The following is a 12,331-nucleotide window of genomic DNA, read 5'->3' as shown; positions in this document are numbered from 1 at the left end:
AAAACCAACACATACAGTATATGGCAGCACTTGTACATTAGCCACTGGTAGCCATGTTGAAACAAGATATTTTCACTTTTTCAACTTCTAATGAAATACCAGTAACATACACAAATATGTACCATAAATGTTTTTTCAAACAGTAACCTGTAAGACAGCTGCTTAAAAGAAAAATACAGTAGCTTACCAGGAAAACTTATAGTCTTCATCTTCCTCCTGCGACTACAGTCGTCTTCTTCAGTGTCAGAATTGAAACACAGTGGCACTTCAGTCTCTCTTTCGTTGTTGCGTTTCGCTCTTGAGCCCATACTACGCTCTTTATGCGGCGTTCAAACCAATGGGGGAAAGAAAGTAGCAACTTATTGTCCGGAAAATACGGTTCAGAAAAAGCTGTAACGCTTCTCTTGTGACGGTAATCCTGTTACACTCCTTCACATTTCAGACAACAATTCTGTGTCAGACTGCCAGACCGGACACGCAAGTTAAAAAATAAAAAATGTAAAAAAAGGAAACTCGAGGTATCTTTTAAAATCTAAATTTACCTGAAACTAAAAATTAAAAGTTAACCCATACTTTTTAAAGTTTAGACTCTGCAATAAACTTAATTCACTGCAAAAACACAAAATGCTATCAAATGTTTTTTGTTTAGTTTCTAGTGTAAATATATAGGTTCCCTTGAATTAAGATAAAACTAACTTGTTAGTAACTTTTTAGCAAGACAGGATCTTGTTTTAAGTAAACAATTTCTTAATATTGAGGAAAAAAATACTAGTTCCATTGGCAGATTATTTTACTTAAAAATGGGGAAAATGTCTTGTTAAATAAAATAATCTGTCAGTAGAACTAGTACTTTTTCATCAATATTAAGGAATTATTTACTTAAAACATGCTATTATATATTGCTAAAAAGTTACTAATCAGTTTTTTATAATTTCAAGTGTACCTAGAAATTAGACAAAAATACTTTTTTTGCATTGTTCATCTTTACAGTTTTCAAAGCATCGTCTTTTTACTAAACGACAGAAACTAAGACAACTTCAGTCAATCTTAAAATCATTTATTCATGACAGCATATATCAATTTTCACAGCTGTAGAGAAAATACATTTACAAAAAGTAATTAAAAACTGAAAAAAGAATAGAAACGAAAAATCAGATAAAATTCAGTTTTCTTTGCACACATCTGTAGATTCAAGTAATGCTAGCATCGTATGCAAAACTCCTGGTGGCCATGCGAGTTTTTTTTTTTTTTTTTACTCTACGGATACGGTCTGTCAGAATCTGAAATGTCTCTTCTCAGTTCTGGACAGAGAGCTCACATCCGTCTAAACCTACTGCGCTATTTCTGGAGCGCTAAATGGGGACAGCGAATGTGTAGTTTAAGGCTCTGATTGGGGAAAAAAGTTCAAGGCCGGCTCTGTGTTGTCGATTCACTGGTAACAAAAACGTTCAAGGCAGGTCGTTTAATAACTAAGCACTTAAATCCCAGCTCAGCTTCGGTTCGGATCTAGTCCCGCTTCCACATCAGAGTTCAAGTAAATGTCCACCTATTGAGACGTAAAGCTTTCCTAAGTGATGAAATTAAAGTAAAAGAAATGGGATCCAACAGTAGTCATCAATCGTTTTTAAACAGTCGTTGGTTCAGTCTCTGTGGCACCGTTCAGATTGTCTGGAGTTCTCAGATTAAAATGCATACATAAGCAAAAATAAAAATGAAAAAGCTATAGAAGACCGAACCAGAGCCATAAATGTTATTATAGACAAACCAGAGCACTTCACAACTCAACCCTACAAGCCGAGAGGAAGACGATAAGACACAAGCAGAACGAACTTATCACCATTGTTAATAATCACATATTAGACAAGCCTTGCTTTGTTTTTTTAAACCAATCTGTGTATGAAAGGCTGATTTTTATATGAGGCAATAATGATATCCAAAAATGTTTAAATATGTGCCAAGAATTGCTCATAAATCAGAGTACAATACAAGTTATTCCAGTGAGAAGTTTTATCCACACGTCGATGCTGATGAAATTTAACAATTTTTATAAAAACAAGAGTACAAAGTGAAGAGAACAAAGTCTGCGGACAGTTTGGATACAAAAAGCATCTCGTCTTTAAATAAGACAAGATGAGAACTCATCCTGCCATTTGTTGAGGCTTGCAGCAGTCGATTCATTTAAAACAGTAACATTTATCACAACAGCCGCGGATTGTGCAAAGCCTATTGCTTACTGAACAGCTGGGAAACCTCGTAAATAAACTTCTGGTTAATCCATTTGTATTTAAAACCTCCACCAAAGTCATTTGAATAAATATTTACAACATATTTACAGCTAAAAATCTTTTTTTTTCCATGTTTGTTTTTTTAATTTTTTTGCTTGTCAAAGTCTTTAAAAAGATAGGCTTGTTTTGTGCTTTTATATTTAGGCTTTAATGTCACCGGCTACAATCTAAACCCTGAAGTTTTATAATATTTGTGCATCGTCACAGATTGTCCCACTAACAAGATTGTTGCTCTTTTGATAAATTTGTTCTAATAAAGCAGTTCTCTGATAGTCAAGCACGATTGTTTAACATAGAAAAGGCTTGCAAGCAGTGGAACGAGAAGTTTGTATAAAAAAACCAAAAAAACACTAAAGGTTCACCGATTACATTAAAAATCATGACAAAACTGTGAAGAAACAGGGCTTGTTTTAACTCCTTAAAGGGCATTTATCATCATATTGGACATTAAAACCTTCAAATCTTGAAATGTAAAGAAATTCCCATCTGTTTTTCCAGTTACATTTAGTAAGTAATCTGTAAACCACACTTTTCAGAAAGAAGAACAAAAGCCTTGAGTGAAGCTTGCAAAAACAGGAAGGCACTACCATATATAGATATGTCTGCAATGAAACAGTCTAGAGATTTCTACCAGGACGAATTGTTTTCTTGACCAAAAAAAGATACTTCATCTGATTATATTAAACGGATCTGAAGAGGCGAGTATGCAACACGGTTAACGCCATGACAGGTAGTCAACAGCCTGACCATTGAAGTGGCTGTAGCTGTTGTTTGTGAGCATAAAGTTTGCCGGGATAAGGAACCGACATGGGAAGCATTAGCTTGAAGTGACTTTTAATGGAGAAACCAACTGTAGATAGACAAAAGTGGTTTTGAGTGGTTTTGCTAAAGAAGTCCTCGGAATAAGGTTTGGACAGCTATGTTACCATCATGTAGTTAAACCTTTATGAGTAAAACGCACTTATGTGGAGGAAAAGGAGACACATAATCACTGCATGGCTCCCTAATTTAAAATATTCTGGTTTTTCCAGAATTTTCCTCCAAATGACAGATTTTTTGGTCGACCACAGAGAGCTTTTAAATCCATAGGTTGGGTGCCGGTCTGTTGAGTCTCAAATCCACTGCCTGAAGGGAACTTTTTTCCTGATTTCTTCTTTCTAATTGAATAAATCGATACAAAAATCTTGACTTAAATTACAGCTGCAGACTTTCCATTGCTGTTTTTCTTAGGCAAACCTTGACTTGTGTATTTAAGAACCAGTCCAAACATCAGAACATAGTTATAAAAATAAGATGTAAAAATGATGATATATGCCCTATAACCACTTCATACCTTTGCAGTTTTCTACCTCTTCTCCCAGAAAAAGCAGTTTGCCTGTGAACTGTTTGTACATGTCTTTGAGTTTCTTTGTCCAATCTTGCAGTTGATTGAAACAAAATTTCTCCTCTACTGTGAGAAGACAATGAATAAGATCGAAAAAAAATAGCAGGCAGAAATGAATCATAACCGATGGAAATAGAGGTGTGATATCAAATCTATAGAAAGATGGTACCCAATTTTAAGTTAAATTTATGTATCCTTGTGAACATTTATTTTCATAACTTATAAAAGTATAATATTATGAATGGAAATTGACTGATATGTAAAGCGTAAGTACATTCAAGTACCAAATCAGAACAGGCATCCCAATTTATAAAGCCTATAGAGATAAATTACGAGAATCAATCATTCAGACTTTAATTGTCGATAATATATTTGACCATCTAGATCTAGATTGTACTGACCAAGATGCTAAAGCTCCGGGAGAGAAGTGAGGACAAGATGACGACGATGGAAAACAAAACAAAATGAAAAACATGAGTTATTTGCAATCAGTATTCAGCAGCAATATTGCAACTGCATTTTCCTGATATCCAGCAACCCTGAAGATGGGTGTAACATTGGGGTGTATGGAGAAGTAGCAAACTGAGCCGTTTCCCATGTGTAATGAGACCAAAACAAAAATCCAAATTGGTTCATTTGTAGATTCTGGTGCAATAAAATAAACTCCAATGTAAAATACCAACTTCTTCCATCCACTAATTGCAAGTCTAAATAAACTTTTAAGATATCATCTCACTTTCGCTGTATTTTGACTTACTTTTCCTATGACACAAGGGACAGCCTAACATTACTAAATTACAGCTAACACGTAATAAAACAATCTAATGTGTATAGCAAAGACATAAAAACAAAACCTATAAATGATCTATTTAACCAAGTCCTTAAATCTGGAAACCTTTTTTCCAGTCACAGGTTGTTCAGTGGTTTTTCTTCCCACCAATAAAACCTCGATCAACTCTTGCGCTCCTCTATGAGGGTCTACTCGGTGCGGGAGGCGTGGTTTTCGTGGTGGTTGTTCTCTCCCTCTGTCTCCTGGTGACTGAAGAGGTAGCTCCACCAGCTCCTGGAGTGGTGAATCGGTCTGTTCGACCCATCACTGCTCACATTCCTCATTTCCTAGGTGACACAAAAGCAGAAACATAAAACGATTACCATATTGAAGTAATAACTAAACTCCAAAGCAACTGTTTTTTGTAGATAAGCTGCACAAATTGGTTTTTAAAGGTGCTGTCTTTATTTTTCTGTGCAAATTTTTACATTTCAGTGTAAATTTGTTAAACTCTTCAATAATTTGCCTGAAATGGTCTCAGTGCTGCCCTCTTTGGGTTGAAAGAGGGCAAGAGACACGGGCCCCATGGCGAATCAGGAGTAGGAATAACGAGTATTGACTGAAAGCGTATCTAAGTTTAGGGCTGGTAGATTCGGCTGAAAACGTTATCATAAGCGGTTCAACGTCAATAATTGTTCATTTGTTTATTTTAAATATCTGAAATAATTCAAAACTTGTGGAACATTTCCTGTTTTAGCCACAGTTTTCACTCCAGGCTGTTGTTTGTTCATTTTTTAGCAGTTATGAGGAACAGTTTCAAAACCTTAAACTGCAGCTGCGTCAGTTACTCAGCAGATCGTTGCTAGGTAACCGAAGGGTGAGTGGGTTGTTGCTAGGTAAACAAAGAATGACTTTGTTAGTTGGTGGAAAAGTCGCTAAGCTGTCTGTGAAAGCATAACCCCGCCCCCTGACGCAGTGGGCGGGGTCAAGATACACAGGGGGGCGTGGTCAAGTGTGGGGATGAGCAGGTCAACTGATGTCAATTTGTCCACTTTGTCACTATATTATTTACTTTTTATCAAAATTTAAACTACTGATCTAGAGACTTTTTCTGTGTTGTTGGATATTTTATGACTACAACAATCAGCAGGCAGACTGTCTGTCTGTCCGGAGCGAGCAGCGAGAACGGCCATTAGCTGCCATTAGCCTCTCCTGCTTCCTCAGCACTGCAGCCAATCTGACACAGTCGTTCAACAGCATCCCTACACCTACAGTCAGAGCAGAGCAGACCTAATCTACTCATATTGCAAATAAATCACACATTTGTAAAACTGAGAAACTATCAATCAAAGCTCTCCAAGCTCAGCTCACTATTCCAACTCGACTCACAGGGGCTGCGTGTCTGAGTTAGATAGTTTTACAACCAAACCCAATACGGTGTGACGTAACGGCATACCGTTTCAAACAAATAGGAGAATCCTACTGCTTAGGCACCGTTTGACTGAAGGAGGCCAACACTGAGACGGCTTTAGGCAAAATAATGCAGAACTAAACAAATTTACACAAAAATGTCAAAATTGGCACAGAAAAATATAGATAGACCCCAAAATAACCTATCTAAACAGTTTATTAACAAAAACATGTTTATTTGGGGATTAGTTACACTTTAAATAAAACAAAAAGAGTCACTAGATTGGTCTGAAAAGTTGCTAATTATGGTGACAAAGTGGATAAATTGGTAGCTGCTTATTTCTTCCTAACCAGAGCCTCGCTTAAGCCCCTCCACTCATCCCCTCACTTTGCTGAGCCCCTCAGTGTCTCTTGGCTCCGCCCACTTCAGTGGATTTGTTCTAAATTGGGCAGGGGGCGGGGCTTATGCTTTCAGAGACGGGTTAGTTACACTTTAAGCTTTTTAACATCAATAAAGTTTAGAGATTCCTCATCCTCACCCCTTTATCAAGCAGGTTGACAAACTCATCACTCATCCTCCGAAGCTGCCGGCCGTACTTCTTGGCAGCCCACAAGGAGGGAGGAGCTGATAAAGATCGGCCCCTGAATGGAAAGCCCTCAGTGGGGGTCCCAACCTCCTCTTCCCCCCTTGCCTGCAGCTCCACCTCTCTGGAGATGGTGGAAGCGATGGACTCCGAGTTCAGTCTCACCCGACCTGCTAACGAGAGGATAAAGGACAAATGGGTCTCAGGGATTTTACTTGGAATGTGTATAATGTTTTCCTTTCTTCTGCTCAGGTTCTGCTAATTGGTGCCAACAAAGCAATTAGGGCAGAAGACAAAACAACAGATTGAAATCTTGGAGATAAGAGATCTAAGCATCCCTGATATTTTTGCTACGGTGGAAAAACAAGTTCAATAGCATTCGTGAAAGAAAACATTGAGATACTTTCTTTGTTTGCCTCGCATGAAGTGTGAATGTAAAGATCAGTAGTTGAAGGTTCAACTTCACACAATTAATTCAGGGCTGCTTGGTGAGAAACTGCATAAAAATACCCAGAAAATATATTTTTTCTCAAAGAATTTCACTTATTTTTTAAGATTTCTTCAAAATAAGAGACATTCTAGCATAAAAACCAGAGTTTAGACTGATGTGAAAGCTTGCAGTTGCAAATGTAATTGCAAATTTCCTGCATGGGCCATTTTCTTTCTATATTTTACCTTAACATTCACCCATTTTATAGCCTCAACACCCACTCCACAGTTCCCATAATCGTCTCTGTCTGCCTACTTGTAGATCGGAGCTCAGGAAGCGTGAGGGTGTGGCGTTGACTGAGCGGCTTCTCCTTTTCTTGCATTAGCTGCAAGTCTCCTCTTTCCTCTACGTCTTCCGATGGGTCCGACTCACCGTCTGAAATTGTAAATTTTGTGTCCATCGTAACATCTGGAGACCAAAAGACAAATTTAAGAGATTAAGACAGCGAGAAATGAAAGTGTAAGATTGATTAGACTCCATTATGTCCTGGGGAGTCACATTTTTTGATTTCTCAGTTGAAAAAATACCAAGAAGCCAACCTTGATGATTGGATTCCCACCTGAAAGTATCAGACACTGAGCTAGCATAATAGGAGGGAAGTTGCATGTACAAATTAATTAATACTTTTGACAGCTTTTAGAAACGAGGTACACACTTTGCTCTACATATGCTTCTTTAGAGTTCGAATGCATTAAATGGAAAAGGAATTGCATTGTTAATAGAGCTAATTTTTGGTTAGCAATTTAATGTTCAACACACCTAAGTTACTATTTTCTGCTAAATTCTACAGCACTAATTTATTTGATTGTTTTGTAGACTTTCAGTCGAATAAAGCTCAACATCTGCATTGAAGCATTGGTTATCAATCACTGAGAATAGTTATAGTAGTTAGATATTTATGCTCTTATTTTGATGAGGGCAAAGAATGTTTACGTAGCATCTCTGTTTCCACTCAAGTTCTCGATCTTTATTTTCCCCAATAATTTCATTTCAAACAATAAACACAGAAACATTGCTGCCACTGACCATACATAAATACTTTCTTATTCCTCCTCATATACACCACATATGTGTTTTAGCAGACTTTCTTTCCAGGATGAAGGCACAGGTGGAGCCATCAGAGAAAAATTACTTTGCAATAGAAAGTACTCCTGGCTCAGTGATCCTAAGGTTAGCCGGGTTTTCTTACAGAGCTATGCGTACTATTATTTTCTTTCCCACTGAATATACTGATGGCACACTGTTTGTTTAGCTGTGTTTATTTTCCAAACAAGGCCAGTGAAAAATCTTTCCAACTGAAAGTACATTAGAGTGTTTTTAAATTAAACACTTCCCTTCTCGTCGATGATTCAAAATGTTTTTGTTTGGCTATATTGCATTAGCAAAGCCAGTGATGTGTCTTTCATATAGAAAGTACTCCCGACTCAGCACTTTTTACTGTTTAAAGAATTCTTAGACACTTAACCTTTTACATTTGCAAAGGTGTTTGCACTGTATTACAATTTGGACTGTTTGCGACTGGATCTGAATAGGGCATTATAATTAGGATAAATTGTGGGGACAGGAATTACATTTTAACCTGAAATTTGAATTGCTATGCAACTGATAATTAATTTTCATTTCTTTTTCATTGTGAATTGATTATGAATAAATAAACTGAGCTGAGCTAAACTAAGTTAATACTCACATTATTCTATTTTTGACCTGTGTGGGTGAACGTCTCCTCAGAGACAAGCCTGATAAAGCAACATTTACTCCAAATGTATCCCAATAATAATGTTGCTGCTTCACATATTACTATCTAACCATCCAGAACCTATAAGATGGATCATTAGTGGGAGTTTCTGTGAAGGAACCACCTGTGTTAACACACCCAGCTGCTATCAGCCTCGCTGCACTGACCCCCATAAACTGGTCCAAAGGTATTTCCAAGAAATAGCCGCACAAAAACAAACACTTTTCTTTCCCAAGACGCTTTAATAAGTTATATTATTGATGACTTGCTGTTACACATTTATTAACAGAGGCAACAAACCGTGTTCATCGGTCTGAACACTGCCTGTCTTGTTTTGTTGTTGTTGTCGGAGGAAGACAAAAGAAACTTCGTATAGGGCGGAAGCTGCTGCGGCCAGTCTCCGCTAACTACGGCTTTTAAAAACGCCTCATGAGGCGGGTTTCCTTACCCGAAGTCTCTACAGCATGAGCCCGAGGAGTGAGACTGTGACTTTAGCTGGCTTCATGGGGCGGCAGCTGTTGTTGTTCTCATCCGCGTCTCGTTTTTTACTCTGTAACACACTTTAGCTCCTGGCTCACCCAATCGCCGCGCGTCAGAGCCACTTCGCGGCGTGCTGACGTCACTGTTGCGAACCGGGACTTGTTTGTCTCTTCGGTTTACCGTAATGTAAGAGGTAGGTGCGCATCTTACATTTGGTTTAATACCGGGGTGTCCAGACTGTCACCAGTTTTAAGTTTCACATGTTTGTATTTTGTATATCTTTTTCAACTAAAATTGCAAAAAAAAAAAAAAAAAAAAAAAAAAAAAAAAAAATATATATATATATATATATATATATATATATATATATATATATTCTTTTCTTCTTATTTGCTTATTAATAAATCAAAAACAATATTTTAATTAAATGAGCAAGAATCAATCATTGAATATTTGAGACATGACATTCGTGGCTTAAGAAAAAAAAGGACAAAATAAAATTTCAGGTAGATAACCTCTGTCTAGATTTTCAGAAGCAAGAACAGGACATGCTTACTGTTTGTTTAGTTACATGTAAATAAGTGCTCACTGGATGTTTGTGGTTTTGTTTACAATCAAATTTAATTAATATTTTTCGTTTCACCTAAAGTTTTTTTGTTTCAAGAATATATTAACATGCCTGTGTCAATAGAAATTGCACCCTAGCGTTTTTATCTGCATTAATTTGCACAATTGGCTAAATAAATTAGAAAGTCATGCTTAAATCGAGGTTTATGGCCATGCAAAATCATTCCAGGGGGCATAAATTGCCCCTAGACCACATTTTGGACACCACAGTTTTAATAGGGGCTAAATAAATGTAAAAATGGGAAGTAACATGTTTTTATTTATTTAATTTTACTTTTATTTCATTAGGAGGTTATCAAATATAACCTCCTGAAACATAACAGGGCTGAAGTTAGTCAAAGTGGCTCTGACACTTTCACTCACGATTTGATTTGGAACTTGCTTTGGTCTTTTATTCTTGTAATTTCTGTACATAAAACTACTGATCTATAAATCCATACATAGATTTATGTAAAAAAAAAAAAATACTAATATTTATTCCCCATATTTGTATAATATTAAGGTCAGTGTCTGCACTTGTTTATTTTTTCCCCCACTTAACTGGTGATAACAGTAAACAGGCTGAGGAGACAAAAATGTAACGTATAGTTCCCTAGCTGACCAGCAGGTGGAGATGTTTGAGTAGAAACTGAGCAGATGTCTCGGTTTCTTCCTAGTAATCCTGGTCTACATCTTCCCTCTAGGTTTATTAAGTTATAAAATAAAATTATTAGCAAGACATGCATTAAAAAATATAAATGTACACAACCCACTAAAGCAAAATGCTTCTGCAGAGCGTATTTGTAGTGTGCAAACTGGTAATCTTACAGAGCTTTCTCCTCTTTGCTTTCTTTCCGCACATCAGAGGTGGAAAATTCAAGTGTGTAATTATCTACCATTTATATTTAGAGCCTCTCCTGCTTCTCTTCTAACCCTCAATGTTGCTGCTCTTTCTGCTGGGAGGCTTGAGACTAAATTAGTCTATTTTTCTTTTCTAAGTATTTAATTGACACTTGGAGGGGAGAAACAAGTTGTGTTTGCGCCACTGTGATGCAGTGGATTCATCCAAACAGAACTAATGTGTCTCTGAGCCCAGGAAAGTCTGCAGAGTCATCTCCTCTCACTCTAATGGAGGAAGCTTTAGGAAATTATCGTTCCTGTGCCCTTTTCTGCACTCTATTCTTGGAAGGATTAAAGGAAAATATTACATGAGAGTTCTGGTTGGATTTCAACTTCATTCCAGAGCCGTAAAATTATTATCCATGTTAATCTGATGTGTGCGCACACTGGCTCCAGAGCTGTCAGCCATGATGAGTGTGTGAGCAGGAGAGAAAAACCTTAACATTTCAGACTGCGACTGGTTGCTTGTAAGTCCGTCGGCTGGGTTTGAGAGCCATACAATTAACATCCATTTATATCTCCCTGCACCAACCTCACCCTGCCTCCCTGCCCCTCATCTGGGGGGTTATTTCGGGAAGCGGAGGCGTATGCACTCCCACACTGTCTCCAAACCACCACTTGGTGTGTGTGTGCAGGCGTGTGTGTGTGTGTGTGTGTGTGTGTGTGTGTGTGTGTGTGGCTGTTTGAGTGCAAGTGCAGCCGTGTTCCTCAGCTTCCCCTCAAAATGTTCCTTTCAATTTAATGCCAGGATGCTGACTGTGTGGCTCCGCTGCAGCCACTCTCACTGTGTCAAACGTTTCTTCTTTTTCCTCTTTGAACACCAAGATCTCTTACAAATACTCACACTCCTTGATCTGTGCCACATCCTGTCTCAAACCGACCGAAACCTCTCCTGGAATACATCAGGATTTTATTTAACAGATGTGATTAAGTAAAGCCTGAGAGAAACAACCTGCTCATGGTGATGACAGCATCATGCTGCGGGGAGGCCCTCCTTAAGCAGACACAGAGAAACTATTGTGAGTTAAAGCTGAATGCAGTGTGAACAATCAGATTCTTCTAAATGGCTCTTTACCCTGAACGACACGAATCAAGTCAGTTAGCAATGAGACCCGTTCTTTGTTTTTAACGACTTTACACACTTATAACAAGCTGCACTGTTATGAAGTGTGAGTTTGTGCATGATCAGCTGGGAATATTGATCATGCTGAAAGTTTTAATAAAAAAATATGATGAAAAAACTTATACAAGTTAGCAAGAAACGCAGGAATCACAGGGAACCAGAGTCAAACCAAAACAGAAATCCAGAACAAAAAGCCAACAAGATAAAATGGGGTCACTACTGAGGTATAGCAGGATTTAACAGGAGGATCCAGCAAGGAGTAACTGAGAATGAGTTGTATTTATATATATATATGTATATATATACGTATGTACTGGGGAGGTTGAGGAGAGAGAGAGAGAGAGGGAAAGTGGCACAGGGGGCGAGCTAGTGTACACAGGGAACTGGGAAATAAATCTAACACTAGATGCAAGTAGCATAATTAAACTAGAGCAACAAAGAATAACTAGTCAGAAGAAATGAACAAACTAGAATCAGTCAGAGGACTGAACAGAAACAAGACTGATCTAATCAAATTAGAGGAACACCGAAATTAACAAAACCCAAAACCAACTCAAACAACCCT

General features: G+C 37.7%; 1 protein-coding gene across 2 annotated transcripts; it reads right to left on the bottom strand.

Moving 5' to 3' along the window:
* Nucleotides 1-1,041: 1,041 nt before the first annotated feature.
* On the bottom strand, nt 1,042-9,262 carry bad (BCL2 associated agonist of cell death). Of its 2 annotated transcripts, none has more exons than XM_023346530.1 (4): nt 9,106-9,262; nt 7,178-7,330; nt 6,388-6,605; nt 1,042-4,785 (listed from the first exon to the last, which is right to left on the bottom strand). In XM_023346530.1, the coding sequence occupies exons 2-4, from the start codon at nt 7,320-7,322 to the stop codon at nt 4,648-4,650; spliced, it is 501 nt and encodes a 166-aa protein (XP_023202298.1). In that variant the 5' UTR covers nt 7,323-7,330; nt 9,106-9,262; the 3' UTR covers nt 1,042-4,647. The 2 variants fall into 2 exon arrangements, with proteins under 2 accessions (XP_023202298.1, XP_023202299.1); XM_023346531.1 differs by having other exon boundaries at nt 6,388-6,602.
* Nucleotides 9,263-12,331: the final 3,069 nt, after the last annotated feature.

Source organism: Xiphophorus maculatus, chromosome 14 (assembly GCF_002775205.1).
Source record: "Xiphophorus maculatus strain JP 163 A chromosome 14, X_maculatus-5.0-male, whole genome shotgun sequence".
NCBI classification, from domain to species: Eukaryota; Metazoa; Chordata; class Actinopteri; order Cyprinodontiformes; family Poeciliidae; genus Xiphophorus; species Xiphophorus maculatus.
This window is presented reverse-complemented; position numbering and strand designations above follow the sequence as displayed.

Coding starts and splice junctions, on each gene's coding strand:
- bad (XM_023346530.1), bottom strand. CDS start 7,322: ATGGACACAAAATTTACAATTTCAGACGGTGAGTCGGACCCATCGGAA. Junction 6,606..7,177: donor TCCTGAGCTCCGATCTACAA/GTAGGCAGACAG, acceptor TCCTCTCGTTAG/CAGGTCGGGTGAGACTGAAC. Junction 4,786..6,387: donor TCAACCTGCTTGATAAAGGG/GTGAGGATGAGG, acceptor TGTGTCACCTAG/GAAATGAGGAATGTGAGCAG.